The sequence below is a fragment of the Crocodylus porosus genome, unplaced genomic scaffold, assembly GCF_001723895.1.
Source record: "Crocodylus porosus isolate Cpor-Errol unplaced genomic scaffold, CroPor_comp1, whole genome shotgun sequence".
NCBI classification, from domain to species: domain Eukaryota; kingdom Metazoa; phylum Chordata; order Crocodylia; family Crocodylidae; genus Crocodylus; species Crocodylus porosus.
The window spans coordinates 29,263,171-29,284,302 of record NW_017728886.1 but is presented as its reverse complement, the minus strand read 5'-3'; the positions used below and the strand labels follow the sequence as shown (position 1 = coordinate 29,284,302).

General features: G+C 44.6%; 1 protein-coding gene across 2 annotated transcripts in view; it reads left to right on the top strand.

The window, feature by feature from the left end:
• Positions 1–21,132, top strand: part of MYO3A (myosin IIIA) — a 192,204-nt gene that overhangs the window by 113,949 nt on the left and 57,123 nt on the right. For both annotated transcript variants that reach the window (XM_019531841.1, XM_019531832.1), the window contains exon 18: positions 3,545–3,692. In XM_019531841.1, the coding sequence (XP_019387386.1) occupies positions 3,545–3,692 (148 nt within the window). The remainder of the gene's footprint in view (positions 1–3,544; positions 3,693–21,132) is intronic.

The following is a 21,132-nucleotide window of genomic DNA, read 5'->3' as shown; positions in this document are numbered from 1 at the left end:
CATGGGGACAGTTTTGTATCTTTTGCCTAAAAAAAGATAAGGGACTCCTTTTAAATGAGCTGTTGACCAGTTCTGAGACTCCTGAATCAGGCAGCCACACCTAGCCTCCAGGTTAGAAAGCAAGGGCTTGATTTGGGAACCTCGTGAACCAACAGACCTCCTTTAGTTTATGGCTTTGTGAAACAATGAAAGTTTTAAATTGAACATCCAGGTCTGAGCCTGTGCTTAATTCAGTCCTTATACAATTCGGCATCGAACTCACACAGGTGGGAGTTGCTGCCAGGAGGGAGTGAGTGGGGGGCAGGCAGAGGTGTGGGTGACGAGTGAGGGGCACTGGCAGGGCTGTGGGGGCTGTGGCTTGGGAGTGAGGAGCAGGGGCAGGGCACCAGCACATCCGTGCTGCTCAGTTCCACAAAGCAGCTGTAGAGACAGTCACAGCTGGACCCTCATCCTGGTGAGGGAAGGACACGGGGGGAGCTCTAATTTCCTATGATAAAAAAACCAAAAGTAAATGCCAAAATATATAAGTATTTAGAATTTATTTTATTGTAATGGTTGAGGCAGTGATAGGCTTCCAAACAGAATTAAAATTGTAAATATATCAATAAAACATTGTGCTTAACTAATACCTATATATATATAGTAGTGTTTCATTTTAATAATGGAAGAACATGGAATTTGAAGACTTAATTAGAGAATTTGGGGTTTTTATCAGAGAATTTGTGATTTTTAAATAGAGAAAACCAGGATCTCTGCTGCTGAGGCAAGTGGGGGGACACAGAGAGAAAAGCCTGCCCAGGGCCAGCACCAGGGACCCAGCTGGAGGGTGGACGAGGTGGCTGACCTTCCAGTCATTTGGAGCCAGGAGGACACACTTAAACAGTTCAAAGTGGACCACCGTAATGAGCACATCTTCTGAGTGATAGCTGCCCAGATGGCAGAGCAAGGGCACTGGAAGACATGACAGCAGTGCCACACAAAGGCCAACTGAGCAGCCTCGGGTACTGGAAGCTGGCAACTGGCCCAGTAGTGCAGGTGGCTCTGCTTCAGCGCCCATACCACAGCCCAAGTGGCCTTGCAGTCCCCATCTGGGTCTGGCAGGTGTGCAGCCGTGGGGCCATGGGTCACAAGTAGCAGCAGGTCACAGCCAGGCAGCAGCTCCCACTGCCAGACTTTTGCAGTAGGTAGAGGATGCAGGGGCCACGCTAGGTCCAGGCTGCTGCAGCAATCCAGCTGGCACAAAGGGCTAGTATCCCCAGATACCGTGTGGCTAGGCCTCAGAAGCTCCTGAGGGCAAGTGGCCTTGAAGGCAGGTTTTTATACTGCTGGGGCCAGCCTCCAGCTCCCCCTGGCTGAAGATCCAGGAGGAGCTGGACAGGGGCAGTTTGCCCCAAGCAGCGCAACTTGCCCCACATCAAAGTACACATTCAGACACATGCTGAGGCACAAATCTCCAGCACAAATTTGTGCCGCCGCTATTTGAACTGCAGCAAATGCACGTGTCTGTATGTGTGGACACCCTTAGGGAACATCTAGACAAGTGTGGATGCTTGTTTCCCCAGGAACAAGTAGCAGTGGCATACCTTGTTCTGCTGCTACTTGTCCCTGAGAAATGCTCATGCCACACATGCTCTGGTGTGCAGCAGGCTACCCCAGGTGAGGTGGAAAAGACTGGGGACAGCAACTGTGCTGGCCCCAGCAGCCTTACCTGGTGTCCTGAGGGCCTCCCAGGTCTGCAACCATAGCAGGAGAGATGGCCAGCAGCCAAAGTATGGCTTCAGCCAGGCGGGCTCCAGTTTAGGACAATGCGCAATGCCACCAAGTGCGCCACCCCACTTTTTTCAGTATTGTTTTATTCCTGCACCTCAAGGTAGCAGCACAGGGAACACCTGCATGTGTGGTGTGTAGTACCATAGACTACGGTGCCACATATGGCACATCCGCGCTTGTCTGGATACAGCCTTACTGTCTAAAAATGTAGCCAGATTCGGGGTAAGAGACTGGGATATAACATGTAAGCAAACCTGTTGAAGAAGTTATATGGTTTTGTTAGCAAGTCATATATATTAAGGCACCCTGAGGCTGCTGGTGGTGAGGAAATTGGATAAACTGCTTGTTGATTCCAAATATCCATTATATTTCAATTCAGCAAATCTGCACTTTCATTTTTGAAGAACTGGGTTAAATCTGAGGCTTCAGTTTTTAGGAGTCTCTTCTAAACTTTCCCATATTAAATAGCAGCAAAACACAAATACATATCATTTTAATCAATGGATGTGAAGCTGAAATGCATGGAAGATTGCCCAGCACTGCTAACTGATGCACATATCTCTTTTCTGTGCTACAGAGTATCCCTGGTGGGTCCTTTAGCCAGTGGAACAAGTCTTGATACAATCTGGAAGGGAATTTACTTATTAATTTCTTGACATTCTGTAAAGATAGAGTTATGTGAAATATTTTCAACAGATAATGTGTTCTGGAGCAACTAAAACTATTTGCTGATTTTGACCTGAATTAATTACTTTAACCAAAAAAGAGCAGGGGGTGTGGGGAAAGGGTGCAAAGGATAGAAATGTCAGAATGCTTAATTTTAATAGCTCCAAACTGAACCATTTTGATTTTTCAGACTACATTCAGAAAAGGCTTGTGAATTTAGTCCTTCATTGGCAAAAGTCATGTGCTTTTTATGAAAAACTGATTGTGAAAAATACTCCATCAAACAAAATGTTTAATTTCAGGTCACAATTTTTCATGTGACCCAGAATAAACTTTTATAATTAGCCAAAAAACCAAAACTTTCTACTTTGTGGTAACTAATAATAATAATAATACCTGCCATTTTGCCCCCTGCAAAAAAAAAATCATTTAGTCACACAATTCCAGTATTGGTCCAATTTCTTTCAGGTTTCTTGATAGAGGCATGTAAGATCATATTTTCAAACTTGGGTATCTTAAGCTACTCTTTTAAATTCCTTTTCCATGAACATATTTGCTAAGTTAATTTTCTATCTAAATCTAATTTTTAATTCTTAAAAAAGACATTTAGGTACATAATAATGAATGCAGGGACTTTTCTTTAGACTTTTTTTTTTTATAAAATCATTCCTAAGCATTACATGCATTGTAATTGAAAGCAAGCAGTAACTGGCATTTAATTACAAGGTATTATCCAGTAAAGCTTATTTTATTACCATAGAAACAAGGAGCAATTGAATGTTGTTTATGTGCTGTAGTTGGCTTTTTTGACAGGCTAATCAATATTATTTTAAACATAAAATTCGAAGTCTAACTTGTATTTGCCATTAGAGTTCACCAATAGTACAATTCAATTAGGTTGTTCTGCAAGTATAATTATTCTTACATGTCCATATCTGTTGTATTACATATCAGAAAGGATTATATTTCTAAAGTAAATCTGACTGATATCAAATCATCTTGATATAGTATCCATGGACATTTGGTTCATTATTTGCTTTCTTGATACAATAATGAAATTAGAGGTCATGTAAAATAAAAATATGATGACTTTATTTAATCTTTGCAGTGAAAATGATGATGGCTTAAACATTGGGATTCTTGACATCTTTGGATTTGAAAATTTCAAGAAGAATTCTTTCGAACAACTCTGTATTAACATTGCTAATGAACAGATTCAATTCTATTTCAATCAACATGTCTTCGCCTGGGAACAAGTAAGTTGGGGAACATTTTCACACAGCATAGTATTTATGAATATCTAAACGTTGCCCAAAAGGTTAAACTGCTTCTTTCTCTTAAGAGTAAATGAACGGTAGATTGCAGCAGACTGCTTTCTGTATGTACACGATGTGAAAAACTGTTGGCTTTCCATTTGCAATTGAAATGCCTATCTAAAATGCATTAAACTTCAGATTTACTGTATCTAGGCAACAGAACACTGATAATTGGTTTAATGCAAATATCATGTTGTTCTGTTGAGGAATAATGTGTGCTATGTAATTTATGGTTCAGCTGCAACTCCCTACCACAAATGCCTTATATTACATATTTTTTAAAAACTGCAACTTTCATAATAGCTTGCTAATAAGGTTACCTATTTTGAATTCTATTTAAAAAGTCAGAAGTTATTTTCATTTCATTTAGGGACAGGATTTCCTAAGCCAACTGATAGAGGATTTACTTTGATTACACTATAATTTGATTTAAAAGATGAAAAAAGAATTCTTGCTGTATTTACTTAAGGTAACGAATTTGAAAGGGTGAGTAGTAAAACTGCAAAATCAGGAGTGTATAAAAGGATTCAACAAAAATTAAAATACATTATATTAAAGTTTTCAATATTTATCCAATACTCCTTATTTGAGAAAAAGTGCTTCAAGAAAAAAATAAAATGCTTTAGAATACCATCTTGGGCAGTCACCACTAACATTTTAGGTTTAGTGGGTGAAAAGATACTTTTTTTGCCTTACTGGAGGATATTTTAGATATTAATGTTTGAACCTCATTTGGTTTCTTAATCTCATACTTTTTAGTTATGAATACTTCTCTAGTATCCTGCTAATTGTAACCACTGCTTGTTTGGAATGATTGAGACAAAAGGGGGGGTGTGTTTGTGTGTGTATGCATATACACCAAGTGATACTATGGACAAAAAGTGTTATGTGACTGGGAAGTATCCTCCATCAAGATTTAAAGTCATCCTCAAGAGTTTAGAACCAGTCCCGTAAGACTGAATTTCCTTTGAATTAAGTGGAAACTATAAAATCTGTTTGCAGTTGAATTAGTCTGTTCTTATCAGTACAGCCATCCTTAGGTTTGTTGTAATTTATCTCAGAATGGGTTATATGTCTAAGATAAATCTAGGCAAAAATCCTCCTGAGATAGCTCCCATCTTTATAAAATGTTTTTAGATCCTGAGATAGCTCCCATGGATAGCAAAAAAATGGTTCATTATTTCCTTTCTAAAAACTATAATAGTTGGAAGATTCGTTTCAGTTCCACAAAAAAATCAAGGAAGTATAACAGTGTAAACATGTAAGTGAGACCTGTCAAGCCCATGAAACAAAAGAATACATTAATCCTTTTTGTAGTGTGCAAATTATGGAAGCGGTGGAATTAAAAGGAGCAGAAGCATACATAAGAAACCAAAAACACTTAATGAGTGAAACTTTTAAACTTTAGCATGGTAAATAAAACGTCTGAACACATAACAGAATAACAGTCATACAACATTTATCTACTTTGGTCCCTAATGTAAGTTGTACTGCTATGTAGAACAGACAATTGATAAGCTCTTCCAGGGTAGCTGCCACAGTAGGGGGCTATTATGGGACCTCATCCTGAGGTAGCAGGGGATTCAGTAATTTACACCAATGTAGTTTTTCTGAGATAACTCAATACTTGATCCCACTGAGCAAAACCAGTATGAAATCATACCTTGCATATTTGCTTCTTTTTTTTTTCCAGTGATGTATGAGCAGGTTAACTGGTATAAATGTGCTGTGTAGCCAAATGATCAAACAGAAAAACAAAATTAAGCCTTTTGTATGTATTGTGTATCATACTGGTGAAAAATGGCTTCAATCAGTCCAGACTCCAAATCCATAATTCACAATGACATTTTATTCCTCAACCAAATATTGGTCCTCATTGAGTATATTATGTTGCTTAGAGCAAAGTAATATCACTTCTTTATTGTTCCCCTAAATGTTAGTCTTTTAATACAGTGACAGCAGTTGTGTGCTCTAATGGGCTAATACTTGTTGCCAGACAGTAGTACTAAAATGACACGTACACAGAGATATTCAAAACAGGTGAAGGCTCTTTCATGAGGATTTTTCATTCCTACTTCTTTGTACGTTGATGGAAAGGTGCACTGTTTTTCAGTTCTTGGTTTATAAACTCCCTGAAGGATGACTTCAGGCGATGCAGAAATTAATTGTTAAAGAAGTCTGGAAGCCATTGTCTCTGCATGCTTTAATCTGCAACAGAAATATACAACTGGTAGTACAATCCACCATGTTTAGAAGAAGAGAATTTTTGCAAACTAAAGCTGAATTTTCACAGCAGATGCTCCTTAGCTATTTAGCACAGCTGTTACTGTAATTAGCACTGAAGTACCATTCTGTTCACTTCAGGGCAGAGGCTTTGCTGTTGGCAGTCATCCATGTCCAAGGACATGCCCAGCCACACGGGCCCTACACAGGTTCCCAGTCTCTCTCCACCTTGTTTCCAACTGACTTTTAATGCATTTATCAACTCATGGACTTGACTCTGACTTAGTGTGGCTGGCTTTCAGTTCCTGCATAGTATCTTTATTTGTAGATTTTGGCCAGGCATCTGTTGACTCAAAGGTTCATGGTTTTACCACTTAGTAAATAAGCTCGTGTATTTATTTCCTTCTGCTTTTATATCTGCCACATTTAACAGGAGGTCCAAACAGGCTTTAGAATATAGCAGGCTTCGTTACATTAGCTTGCTCTCGCCAGAGGCTGGTACTGTCGTGATATACAGTGAATTCCGTGGGCAAAGTTAGCGTAACTCTGATTGGAAAACACTAAAGTTTTCAAAACAGGAAGTGATAACTGACAGTGCTGTTATTTATTACTGGTTGCAGGTGTCTGGCATAAGGATGATTCTTCTCACTCATGTGTAATAGTTATTATACAACATCCCTTCTCCCTCGTCTGGAATATGCCCATTGCTCCAACTCCAGGTCAAATAATAATCTTGGAGCAAGGAAGTGGTTCAGTATTTTGAAAGGTCATTTTAATGCTTGTTCTAAGTTGATAATGTACTGTGAATTCTAGTATGTCCCACTCTCCAAAAAATCTGCAGAGAAGAACACAAAAGATATTGTCAAAGTATCTTGTCAAAAGGGACAAAATATTGTTATTTGTATTATACCTGTATGTATGAAGAAACAAAATATGATTTCCCAAGTGACTAAGAAAGAATATAAAAATTGCAGAAATTTGTTATTCTATATATGCAAATCAGCATCTTTCAAATAAATGAGTATGGTCCCAGCCCTTTACTACTGTGCTTGTCTGACTTAATGCACATGTGTAAGAGTTTGTAGAGAGAGGCTTTTAATGCATCCCTGATTATTTCAATACAAAAAGGTAGAAGTTATGGAACTGACTATTACAAGCAAAAATTGAGTGTTTTCTTGTGAACACATCTGCCATTTCAAGTTGATCGTATCTCAAACTTAAATATTTCTTTTTATTTTAAATGCAGTCTTCAGTGATATTACAGAGCCCACAAAGCCTATACTCTCAACATTAATTTTACACTCTATGGCCACATCCAGATGAGTGTAGCTTGCAGTATGTGACACTGCAGAGACATCTGTGGCACCACATACCACACATCCAACTGTTCTCCATGCTGCAAGGGAGCAGCATGGACAGGTTTTTTGACCCTGAGTATCCAGGGGGCAAAAAAACCCTCACAAAAAAAAAAAGCAGAAGAGCACACATGGAGGCAGCACACGCCACTCCAAACCAGAGCCTGGCTGGCTGGAGCCACACTCCGGCTGCTGGCCAGGCTCTGAGCAGCAGGATCACCACTGCTGCAGCCTCAGGTGGCCCCCAGGGTCCCAGGTAAGGCTGCTGGGGCCAGCCCAGTGTTGGCCTGAGCCTCCCCTACTGCACCCATGATAACCTGCGGCACTCCACAAGGCACATGGCACAGATGTTCCCAGGGGATAACTAGCAATGACACACGGTATCCCACTGCTAGTGGTCCCCAGGGAAACAAATGTCCACGCTCGTGTGGACACTGCATATAAGTACTAAAAGGTCCTCATTTTAAAGCTATGTGTAAAACTTTACAAAAGCATTTATGTTTTCTTTTGCAGATACAGTGTTAGTTTTTGCACACTGAATTTCCATCAGTTGTATAACATTTTCAAAGCATATTTAAATCTGTGGCAGTGTCCACTCTACAATTTTCACTTTCCACTAAAAACATTCAAAAAGTGAGAAATAAATAATGTACTCTTTCCTTAAAGGGATTGCTTTTTGGCACTCTAATCAATAAAGCAAAGATTTGAATGATTCTGGAAGAGTAAATTATTCCTTCACTGCTGGAGGTGGCAAATTTTAGGATAATATTTGCTGCCTTTGTTTATCCTGTACATTTTGCATAGAACAAGTAAATAATAATAATATCTAGTTCAAATATAGAGCTTTTTATCATCAGAACACTTTCCAAAGGAAGTAGGAATGGTATCATTAACCTTGTTTTACCTATGTGCAAAAATTAGGCTTGGCCTGGGTGGAGCTGGAGCTGGAGCTGGAGCAGGGGCAGGGGCAGGGGCAGGGTGGAGTGGAGCCCCTTCACCTCACCCCCCACCCCCACAGCTGCTGTAGCTGGAGTTTTGGTGGAAGGTATCATAGTACTTAGGGTTGGAAGGGACCTAAACAGATCATCAGGTCCAACTCCCTGCCCTGAGCAGGAATGAGTGCCAGGGTCATATCACCCCAGCCAAATATCTGTCCAGCCTCCTGAAGACCCCCAAGATAGAAGAGAGTACCACCCCAGCTGGGGGCCCATTCCAGAGCCTGGCAGCCCTGACTGTAAAGTAATGTCGCCTGATGTCCAGCCTGAACCTTCTCTCTAACAGTTTGTGGCCATTATTCCTAGTAACCCCAGGTGGTGCCCGGGGGAACAGAGCCTTCCCCAGTTTCCACTGGTCCCCCTAGTGAGTTTGTAAATGGCCACTAGATTCCCCCCTCAGCCTTCTCTTGTGGAGGCTGAACAGGTTCAGGTCCTTTAGCCTCTCCCAGTAGGGCCTGCCCTGCTGCCTCTTGACCATGCGAGTGGCCCTCTGGACCCTCTCAATACTAGCCACATCCCTCTTGAAGTGCGGCGCCCAGAACTGGACGCAGTATTCCAAGTGCAGCCTGACCAGTGCCGCATAGAGGGGAAGGATCACCTCCCTGGACCTGCTTGTGATGCATCTGTAGATGCATGACAAGGTGCGGTTAGCCTTACTGACCACTTCCTCACATTGGCAGCTCATGTTCATCCTGGGGTCAACAATGACTCCAAGATCCCTTTCTACCCCCATTTTGACAAGAAGGGTGTTCCCCAGCCTATAGATGTATTGCTGGTTCCTTCTCCCTAGATGCAGCACCTTGCACTTATCTGCGTTCAATTCCATCCTATTCTCATCCGCCCACCTCATAATTTGTCTAGATCTAGCTGGATTCTGTCCATCCCCTCCAGCGTGCCCACCTCGCCCCACAAAGTGGGCATGAGGTGGGCTCGGCCCAAAAGCCAACAGTGGCTCCCTTCCCCCACTCTCTCCCCAACCCTCCTGACAGCAGCAGGCCAGGCCAGAGTTAGGGGAGCGGGGCTGGAATGGAGCTCCCTTGCCTTGTGGGCCGAGCCTGGCTTCCCCAAAACCTTATCCAGGGTATCTGGGGGGATGGGGGGCTTGAGGCGATGGGGCTCTGTACCACTGCACCCCCTCCCTCCAGGCAAGCCCAGCCAGCAGCTGACTGCTGCTCCTTCCCTTCCCTGTTGACAGACCTGGAGCTGAGGGACATGGGGGTCAGAACTGGGGAGAGGGGCATTTAGCAGCCCCTTGGAGGCTTCTGGAGCATCCCTGCTGGCCAGGTGTGCTGCAGGCAGGCTCAAGCGTCCCCAGCTGAACAGAAGAATGTCTGCTGGGTTGGGGGGGCTCTAACTTACAGTGCTTTGTGTAAAGCACCTTTAATTAAAGTGGGGCCCTTACACACCTGTAGGCACCCCTAGTTACTATAGTATCAAATGCAGATGGGACTGTCTGGGAAGACAACGTGACCAAAGACTCAGGGAATGCATTCACTGAGGTCATTCCCAAAGTCAGTTCTCCTGGAGACCCCATCTCAAGTGTAAACCTATTCTTTCTCACTCTTTCTCTCTCCCACTCTCTCTCTCTCTCTCTCTCTCTCAGAAGGCAGCATTGCAAGCAGTAGTTGCCAGCCTCCAGAAGCAAACCCTTTCCTGGGGCATAGTTGGCCATTGTATTTCCCTTGATTTGGACTGAAATTCTTGTAGTGCTAGAAGCAATCACAAGGGTAATGTTGTGGTGGATGGATGCTACAGATCACCACACTAGAGAAAGAGGTGGATGAGGCTTTCTTCAAACAGATAGCAGAAGTCTCCCAATCACAGGCCCTGGTGCTTATGGGGGACTTCAGTCACCCTGACATCTACTGGGAGGGCAATGCAGCAGTGCACAGGCAATCCAGTAAGTTTTTGGAGAGTGTTGGGGACAACTCCGTGGTACAAATGTTGGAGAAGCCAACTAGGGGCTCTTCTTGACCACCTCACAAGCAGGGAAAAATTGGTGGGGAATGTAGTAGTAGATGGCTGCTTGGGCAGCAGTGACCATGAGATGATCAAAATCAGGATTCTGAGAAGAGGAAGGAAGGAGAGCAGCAGAGTAATGACCCTGGACTTTGGCAAAGCAGACTTTGACTCACTCAGGGAACTGATAGGCAGGATCCCTTGGGAGACCAGTGTGAGGGGGAAAAGAGTCCAGGAGAGCAGGTTGTATTTTAAATAAACCTTGCTGAGGGCTCAGGAACAAACCATTCCAATGCACAGGACAACTACAAGTATGGCAGAAAACCAGCTTGGCTTAGCAGGAAACTCTTCAGTGAGCTAAAACACAAAAAGGACACTTACAAAAAGTGGAAACTTGGACAAATGACTAGGAAGCAGTATAATAGTATTACTTGAGCATGCAGGGGTGACATGAGGAAGGCCAAAGCACAATTGGAGTTGCAGCTAGCAAAGGATGTGAAGAGTAACAAGAAGGGCTTCTACAAGTAATGTCAGCAACAAGAGGAGGATCAGGGAAAGTTTGGGTCCCTTACTAAATGGGGAGGAAACCTGGTGACAGATGAGGCAGAAAAAACTGAAGTACTCAATGCCTTTTTTACCTCAGTCTTCACAGGCAAGGCTAGCTCCCAGACTACTGCACCTGGCAGCACAATTTGAGGCAAAGGTGAGCAGCAAAACAGTGGTGAAAGAACAGGTTGGGAACTATTTAGAAAAATGTACAAGACCATGAGACTAGACATGATGTATCCAAGGGTGCTGAGGGAGTTGGCTGATGTGATTGCAGAGCCAGTGATCGTTATCTTTAAAAACTTATGGCAATTGGGAAAGGTTCCAGATGATTGGAAAAGGGCAAATGCAGTGCCCATATTTGAAAATGGGTAGAAGGAATAATAGAATCATAGAAAATTAGGATTGGAAGAGACCTCAGGAGGTCATCTGTCCCAACCACCTGCTCAGAGTAGGACTATCCCCAACCAGATCATCCCAGCCAAGGCTTTTTGTCTTAAAAACCAGGTCTTAAAAACCTCCAAGGATGGTCCACAACCTGTTTGGGTAACCAGTTCCATTGTTTTCCTACCCTACTACTGAGAAAATGCTTCGTAATATCCTACAACTTGAAACTTTGGCTCCTTGTTCTGTCATCTGCCACCATTGAGAACAGTGTAGCTCCATCCTCTTTCAAACCACCCTTCAGATAGTTGAAGGCTGCTATTAAATCCCCCCTCAGTCTTCTCTTCTCTAGACTAAACAAGCCCAGTTCCCTCAGTCATCTCTCATAAGTCATGTGCCCTAGTTCCCTAACCATTTTTGTTGCCTTCTGCTGGACTCTCTCCAATTTGTCCACATATTTTCTGTACTGGAGGACCTAAAACTGAACACAGTACTCCAGATGTGGCCTCAACAGTGCTAATCATTTCTGTTGACCTGCTTGCAACACACGTACCAATGTAGCCCAGTATGCTGTTAGCCTTCTTGGCAACAAGGGCATACTGTTGGTTCATATTCAGCTTATTTTCCTCTGTAACCCCCAGGTCCTTTTCTGCAGAGCTGCTGCTCAGCCAGTTGCCCCCCTGTATCAGTGCATGGGATTGTTCCATTCTGAGTGCAGAATTTTGCACTTGTCCTGGTAGCAAATTTTGCCCCAGCACTGCAAATTAGCAGTGCCATACACTGATGAATGTGCAACTCATACAATTTGTGGTGTTGCAAAGAGGTTTGCAGTGCCACAAACCACACGTGCTTGCATGTCTGGATCCAGGCATAAAGTTCAATAAGAATTGCAAAGTCGTGCACTTAAGACAGAACAATCCAGTGCACCAGTTCAGGATGAGGACTGACTGGCTAGGTAACAGCTCTGCAGAAAAAGACTGGGGGTTACTGTGGACAATAAACTGAATCTGATCCAACCGTTTGCTCTTGTTGTGAAGAAGGCTAATAGCATACTGGACTGCATTAATAGAATGTTGCCAGCAGAATGAAGGAAGTGATTCTTCCCCTCTATTCAGCACTGGTGACACCACAGCTGGAGTAATACACCCCAGTGTGAACCCCCACTACAGAAAGGATGTAGACAAATTGGAGAAAGTCCAGTGGAAGGCAATGAAAATGGTTAGGGGGCTGGGACACATGGGACACATGATTAATGAGAAGAGGCTGAGGGAACTGGGCTCATTTAGTCTGGGGAAGTGAAGACTGAGAGGGGATTTAATAGCAGACTTCAACTATCTGAAGGGTTGTTCCAATGGGGATGGAGCTAGACCAAGTGTAGGCAATTATTTGGGCCAATGGGCCACATCAGGAGTTTTGCTGAGCTGTCACAGGCCAGGACAACACCCACCCCCATTCCTGGCAACAACTTATCAAAACTCCCTATGTGGGATGGAGCCATGGGTGGGTGGGGAGCAGTGTTTGGAGAAAGATGGACAGGTGAGACCGGGATCATGGGGTAAACAGTGATACCATGGGACCAGGAAAGAGCTGCAATCCATTGCCCACACACCCCTGTGACAGGTGCTGGTTCCACAGGCATGGACATGCAAGAGAGCTCCTCCCCAACCCCGCACTGTCACCGCCCCAAGATGCCAGCCCCAGCCCTGGACACAGCTTCCTGCCTGACCACAGTCTCATTCTATCTGCCTGGCCATGCACCCTGCCTGCATGGCTCCCAGCCTGTCTTCATAAAGACCCTGGGATCACAGGGCTTTGACAGCATGGGGTTGGGGCAGAGCCATGATCCGCTCCCTGCACACCTCTGCCCGTGGAACCCATGCCTGTCACATGGGCAGATAGCGGATCACGGGTCTGTCCTGACCCCAGTCCCAGTCATGGGCCCAGCCCTGGCCCCAGCCCCATGCTGTCACTGCCCCCAAGATTCCAGGTGTAACAGCTGAGAATTGTCTGTGTGATAAAGGTGCTTGCTGATTGCTCTATGAGGATTAGACCAGGTGTTTCTTGTCATTCGTCCATGTATTGGAGCTGCATGTTGCCACTAAGAGTTTAATTAAAGTCAGAGATTAGTGAGACCTTGTATGTAGTGAGGCCTAGTAAATTTAACAAGGCCTTGCAGAAATAGTAGTAGGCCTTGTGGTGTAGTCAAAATTAACCTTATCAGAAGAATGCAAAGGCTTGTACTGCTATTGGTCAGTCCTAAGAAGAGTTGTAGTGGGAGAATCTGAATGGCTGTAAGTTATCAGCATAGCTCAGAAGTTATAAATTGGCTAGCACATCTGGAAATCATTAGAAGGAAGATGCAGCTCTGTGAGAGAAGCTACTAATTTAGAAATTAGCTGCCAACCTGGATTTGGTGGGCCCGTGGATCTCGAGGAGCCTGAGGACTGAATACTAGGGTGCTTCTTGGTACCCCTCGGACAGCACATATCAAGGATGCCTGACTTCACTGAGCTTTGTAAAAGAAGAACTTGTCATACATCAGACATCAGAGGGGACTGCCGATAAGTTGCCAATGCGAATTGTTATTGTCTCTCATGGTTATTTTTTTATTACACATAGTTGTGGGGGGTTTTGGTAAATCAATAAACCTTTCTTGCCTTTTACTCCTGACCACACTCACAATCCTGAACCCTCCACTAGAGGCTGGGACACCAGGGTCTCCCTGCTCCCCACCCATCTGCAGCCACTGTGCCACCTCAACCCTGCTGCATGCCCAGGGGGCAGAGCGGGAGGCAGAACCAGCCACACACACCATGGCCTGGGCTGCCCTTCAGGCCTGGGCTGGGTGGGACCAAGGAATCTTCCACAAGCCGAACAAAATCCCTGTGGGCTGAATCCAGCCTGCAGGCCGTGTTTTTCCTACCCCTGAGCTAGACCCCTCCGTATTCTGTCATCTGTCTCAGTGTATTTATTTATTTATTTAGCAAATGCAAAAAATCTGCCTCAGTGGTGGCAGATGACAGAACAAGGAGCAATAGTCTCAAGTTGCAGCAAGGGAAGTTTAGGTTAGATTTTAGGAAAAGATTTCTCACTAAGAGGATATTAAAGCACTCAAACAGGTTACCTACTCAGAGAGTTTGTGGAGTCTCCATTCTTGGATATTTTTAAGACCCAGATAGACAACGCCTTGACTGGGATGATCTAGTTGGGGATGGCCCTGCCTTAAACAGGGGTTTGGACTAGATGACCTCCTGAGGTCCCTTCCAACCCTTATTTTCTATGATTCTATGATTTGGGGGGGTTGTTATTTGGACAAAAAAAATCTTTCCTGAAATGAAAATGTATTATTATTAGTAGTAGTAGTAACAAGAAGCCCAGCAGGCTCTTGCTACTTAAGAGGAAACTAAAGCAGACTGAGCTGGATCAGGGAGGGCTGGCAGCTTGGAAGCAAGCTAGCTGCTAATGAACTTGCTGCCAGCAAGCAGACAGACTGCAAGATCCAGCTAGAGGTCCACTCCAGGAAGGTAACCCACACAGGGAGTGGACACAGAGCAGTAAACTGTGCTAAGGCAGACATGAGCAAAGTGCTTCAGGCTGCTGAGCTAAGCCCTCATAGGGCAGAGCAGGAGGGTCATCAGGCCCAGGAGGGGAACACCTGTGAGTGTCTGCAGAGTCATTTGACTGGGTGGGCATGGCTTAGAAGGCACATAAAGCCAGGGCCTGAGAGCAGTCTGGCCCTGCAGCTAAAAGAGTAGGAACTCCTGAGCAAGAAGGCTGAAGGGGATTGCCTGGTGGACTCAAGCTGCCCTGAGATCTGCAAGCGAGATGTTTACAACTTGCAGGGAAGTGGGACCCAGTAGTGGGCTGGAGCTTGGTGATCCATCCAGGGAGCTTATGTTATGTTGAAACCCAGTGTAAGGAGAGCTTTTGTTACATCCAGAGGGCTTTCTTATTGTGTTGGGGTTGATACTGGTGGTTTGGATTTGGGACCAGTAAGGGTGGTTGGAGATCCTATTAATGCCATAAAAGCATATGAGGCTTGAGCTTGCCAGGGGCAGGGCCCAAGCAATGGTATAACACAAGAGGGTGAGAATTGGGGCCAGGGACTCAGTGGTAGAGAGAAGCCCTGGAGGGGCAGAGGCAGGGCTAGAGATCCCACAGCCCTGGGAGGTGCAGAAGCAGGGCTATAGAGCCCATGATCCAGAGAGGGGCAATGACAAGGGCCAGGAGACCACATCTTGAGAAGGGCAGAGATAGAAGCCTGAGGGGGCAGGATGGGAGCTGGAGCCGAGAAGCAATGCAATGTTACGTTCCAAGTTAGATGGATTCAGGGATGGTTTCTTTTCCTCCTTTAGCTGATCACCAAGGAATATTGATGAGTGACCAAAAGAATGGAATCCAACAACAAAGATTGCTCACTATTCTTTCAGAAATCTCTTATTTTTTCTTTTTAATCAATCACTGCACGTGGCATTTAGAATTCTTCCAGTTCTAATAGGGTCACTTTGGTTTTAATTATTTTTCAAGCTTTCTAATAACTTAGCTATATATACCAAACAGCAGGTTAACAGGTAGAAAAAAATATAGCTGCACACTGAGCCAGTTCTGGTTATTGTAATGGGAGTTCATAAAGAGTAGCATGCAATTACTTTCCCACTATGTACACACATTTCTCCTAACTAAAACTACAGACCAAAATGGAATTTATAGGTCAAACAAGGGATTACAAATGGAATGAAAAGAAATTAAGCAGGATTAATGAGCACCCATGGCTTGAATTTCAAATCTGTTACCTTATCTCCATAACTGGAGATGCACAAAGGGCTTCTGTCTCCTCCTGAATTAATGTTCTGCAAAAGTTATTCCTTGCATGTCACAACAGCATTCAGCCTGTGCTATGCAGGGGCAGATCCAGGATCTGGCAAATCAGGGTGTGGGACCAATCACCAGTGCTTCAGGGGTGGCTGCATTCCTCTCTTAGCCTTCTCCCCTGTATCCCACCACTGCCGATAGATGGCACCATGGGAAACTCTGGGGAATTTTTAAGTCCTCAAAGTGGGTAAGACTCCCATCCTTCCCCTCTGTGCTCAAAAGCAGATCTCTTCACCTCATCTTTCCCCACTCCCCTGAAACTGCTGCTTTCTCTGCAGTCCTGGGGTAAGCTTCAAAACTGCTCCTGCCTGATCCAACTGGGCTGCATGTGAGCTGGGCTCAGTGACAGCTGCAGCAGCAGTGGTGAGCAGAGCATGGGTTCCCCACCCTTCCCAATCCCTGTAGGAGCAGGTGAAGGGAGTGGGAACACACCCTCCCTGTCCATCACTGCTGCTGTTCCCAATCCAAGCCCCTGCACAGTCCAGCTGGAGCAGGCAAGAGTGGCTTTGAAGCTTCCCCTGCCCCTGGGAACAGTAGAGAAAGCAGCAGGAAGAGGAAGGGGAGGGGAAGTGAGAGATTCTTACCCTCTTTGGAGACTTAAAAAAAAATCCCCAAAACTTCTCCTGGTGCTGTCCAGTCCAAAAGGGAGTGTGGCCTCACCACAACACCCCCTCTGGATCTGCCCATAGTGCTATGCAATGCTGTGGTATTTGTTCCTCAGCTTGCTGTCTTTGGGTGTTGATCATTCCAGGATGAACACCATCCAATGTTCAGTATTTCACAGGGTAATTGGTGGAGGAATGTTCTACTTGTGAGTATAGATATCTCTGTGTTTGTGGTGCAGGAGGCACTTAGGCTTATAATCGCTGTTCAGACTATTTCTATACATGGCTAGCAACCCTGTGCAGCCATCCGTAACAATTGGGAGAGTGATTTTATTTATTTATGTATTTGTTTACCTTGGGTTAAAAAACAAATAATGAATTTGCCGCAATATGTTGGAGTAAGATCATTATTAGGGGTCTGGGATAGGTAGAGAACAGGAGTCAGGCAAAACCTTATGAGAATCCCATTGCAGAATTTGGTTGCCTAGGAGTTGACCACACAAATTGTACTGGGAAATTATCCCAAGCACTACAGATTCCAGGGGACTGGCCCATCATCCCAGTAGTGCCATAATCTAGCCCAAGTATTTGTCATCTGATTGCATGGTTCCAGAAGTACCAGGCTGCCAATATCAGGCTTTCCCACAGCTTTTCTGTGATGTAGCTTCTCTGGTGAATGGATGATGAATGTGCCTGGAGAATTCATGCTCCAAACAGATGTTGCACTAGTCCCAGGGGAAACCATTTTTTTCCAGGACAAAGTGCAGTCATTCACATGTCTATGTCCATTGTTCCAGGACAAATCCTTAAAAGGTTTAGAGGATAAGAAGTGCTAACAGTTTGTCTCAAGACACTGTGAAACACATCTGAACAGTTGTCTGTGGGCTGCATCATTAAATCAATGGCAGAAAAGCATCAGTGCATTCAGCTGCATACCAAACCCTGATTGGAAAAGCGATGTGTATACATGCCTAGCTTAGAACATTTCTGTTCCAGGACAACCAGAGGTGTACAACTTGTCCTGGGACAAATGCAACATATGTTCCTAGCCTCAGAGTCACTCATTATTAGGAGTCTACTCAACTCAAGGAGACAGCCAGCTCATTTTGTGGGCAGATTGCTGGGCCAGCTGCCATTTTCAAAGGCTTATTGTGGCAAGGGACCCATCATGCCTCTGACAGGCCCTTGTGCCCCCACCCCCCACCACTGGGGGTAGCAGTCATCTTGCCTGTTAGCTTTCATACCAGCAATCTCCCTCTGCTTTTTCTCTGAACAGGCTGTGTTGAGGGGAGGACTGCTAGCTCCCACTGAGGAGCCAGCATTTTATTTTTAGTAAGTTTCTCACCCCTTCCCTTCCCCCCTGGATTTCACAGAGATTGCCTGATTTCCTGATTTCCATGAAATACGTGCAATCACAATTTGGGTAGGTCCGTACTCATCATGGAGCAGCAAGTCTGTTGGAGGAGGCAGTTGTTTGCTGCAGGTCATTTGTTTGCTGCTGAGTAAATATAAGATTAAAAATAAAAGCTCTCTTGTTTAACATTTCAGTTGGTCTAATAAAAGATATTGGATTTACCCAAAGAACCTTGTCTGCCTGTGTCCTTATCCCGCTTGTTTAACACAAACTTTTCTTGTGTTGATGTGAAGTAAGACACAGCCTCTACAGACCAGGGCCTGAAACCTTTAAGGCTAGGGACATACATTCAAAAAGCCTGAGCCTGAATTGAGTCAATCTTTGCAAGTTAGTCTAACCTGGCTAGGCTAAACCAGTTTGTAACTGTACAGACATCCCAGAAATGCAGGCACATGCCTGCAGTGGCTCAGACTAGAAGCTGGAGGAGTACTACAGCAGCCCTCCCACCCTTTCCATAGCACTGAGCTAAGGAGTGCATGGCCAGGCCCTGGCAAGACACTCTGATTAGGAAGGGGTTACCCCTCCCCCTTCTGAGCTGGCTAGCAGGGAATTGATAACACAGTGTTTATCACCCCTATTAGAAAACAAAGCCTCTCTCCATTAGTTCAAGCTCTTCTTAAACAGCTTTTCCAAAGAAGGAATGGAGGGACATTAGGAGGAGGGCCACTCGTATGATCAGGGGACAACAGGGCAGGCCCTATGAGGAGAGGCTGCAGGACCTGAACCTGTTCAGCCTCCAGAAGAGAAGGCTAGGGGGGATCTTGTGGCCTGTTATAAACTAGTCAGGGGGGATCAGCAGGCATAGGGGGAGTCACTGTTCCCCCGAGCACCGCCAGGAGTGACCAGGAATAACGGTCACAAGCTGGCAGAGGGTAGGTTTAGGTTAGATATCAGGAGGCGCTACTTCACGGTCAGGGCGGCTAGGGTCTGGAACCAGCTTCCAAGAGAAGTGGTGCTGGCTCCTACCCTGGGGGGTTTTAAGAGGAGGCTAGATGTACACCTTGCTGGGGTTGTCTGACCCCAGTATTCTTTCCTGCCATGGCAGGGGGTCGGACTAGATGATCTGCTCAGGTCCCTTCCGACCCTAGAAACTATGAAACTATTACCAGCTACCTGTTGATTAGCTCCAAAAAGCCCTAGGAGACACTGTCCTGTCTGCCTGTGTCCTGTCTCCTGCAGCATGAGCAGTAGCCACCATGTGGTATGCTAGCTAATGCTGAGAGGTGTCTGTGTAAGGCAGAGGGACGGGGGAAATCCCTGCTTCATCATGGAGTGGTGAGAGGGTTGGGGGAAGCAGGAGGGAACCAGGCAGACACTGCTGTACAGGCATACCTCGGAGATATTGCGGGTTCGGTTCCAGACCACTGTAATAAAGCGAATATCGCAATAAAGCGAGTCACATGAATTTTTTGGTTTCCCAATGCATATAAAAGTTATGTTTACACTATACTGTAGTCTATTAAGTCTGCAATAGCATTATGTCTGAAAAAACAATGTACATACCTTAATTAAGAAATACTTTATTGCTAAAAAATGCAAAGTGAGCAAATGCTGTTGGAAAAATGGCACCGATAGACTTGTTAGACGCAGGGTTGCCACAAACCTTCAATTTGTAAAAAACGCAATATCTGCGAAGAACAATAAAACGAGGTATGCCTGTACTTGCAGTCTCTGCCAGAGCTGCAGCCAGGGAGCAGAGGGACGGGGCCAGCCCAGCTCTCTGGAGCAGAGAGCCCCACCCAGCCCAGAGAGCATGCCAGGATCCTGGAGGACTCTGATTTAACTGAAACCAGGAAGGGGTCTGGGACAGAAGTTTCATAAACTGGTTTGACCCAAATAAGTTAAGTCTGATACTACATTCAACCAGGTTTATCTCAAAGTGGTTTCAGCCGTTTTCAAACTGGTTTATGTGCAGTGAACATCTGTTCTGTTACAGGTTTTAACCAGTTTTTGATCATTTAAACTGGCTGATGTGTAATATCTGTCCCTAACCTAAGAAGGCATTTCTTGGTGAGAATGGGAGACCTGAGGTGCCAGCTTCCCCATGGACCCTGGTCCTGACTGGTGACAGTGCAGGTCTTCACCTCACCTGACCCTGCAGAAAGGATTTGATAAGGTCCAACAAAACTTGATAAGGTCCATTACAGTGCAGTGACCTGACCTTTTCTCTGAGAAGGATCTCCATTGACTTTAGGTAAAAGCAGGAAGATTTCCATTTCTTCCCAAGCTGTGTTCATTCTTCTACGGTTTGCATTGTGTTAACAAAGATAAAAATTGTGCTGCTGACCATTTCAAGCAGCTGACCTTCTTAGTGTGACCCATTATATAAAGTTAATACAGGTGAAAAATGCATTAGTCAGGAGTACTCCAGCTTTCTCTGTTTTTTGAATAAGGAGCCCACAGTGTTTATTTTTAACTTTTACAGTTGCATCTTTTGCTTTACTAAGCTGACAAAAGGCTGCTACTGAATACACTCTTTGGAGTTAACCTTCAAACCAAAGAGGCATCAGCAAAAGGTCATTACAGTTCTTACAAGCACAATCTAAATTTGCTAGCTGCATGTAATAATTCTGCTGTTTACACGAGGTAATTTGACCTGGTTTTGATCACAGCACGCAGCCTGAAATACTGCCTGAGATGCTCCAACCCTATTACAAGTACTCCAGTGTAATGCAGTCATTCCTTGTGACATCCTATCTATGTGAATCCTGTCTTGTGGATTATGTTTTATCATCTCGGTGAGCAGCTGCTATTTTTGGGAACTCTGATGCTCTAAAACATCATAAGGGATTATAGCCTCCTGCAGCTGACTCCGGGTCTTGTTTATGGTGATGTTAAAAAATAATTCAAATGAAATCTATTTCATTATGGCTTTATAATACTTGTCACACAAAGCAAAAGAAAAAACTTATATATCACAATAATATGGGTAATATGGAGTCAGGAGTGGACTGGCCAAGTTCGCCGATGACACCAAACTTTGGGGCAAAGCATCCACGCCAGAAGATAGGCAGGTGATCCAGGCTG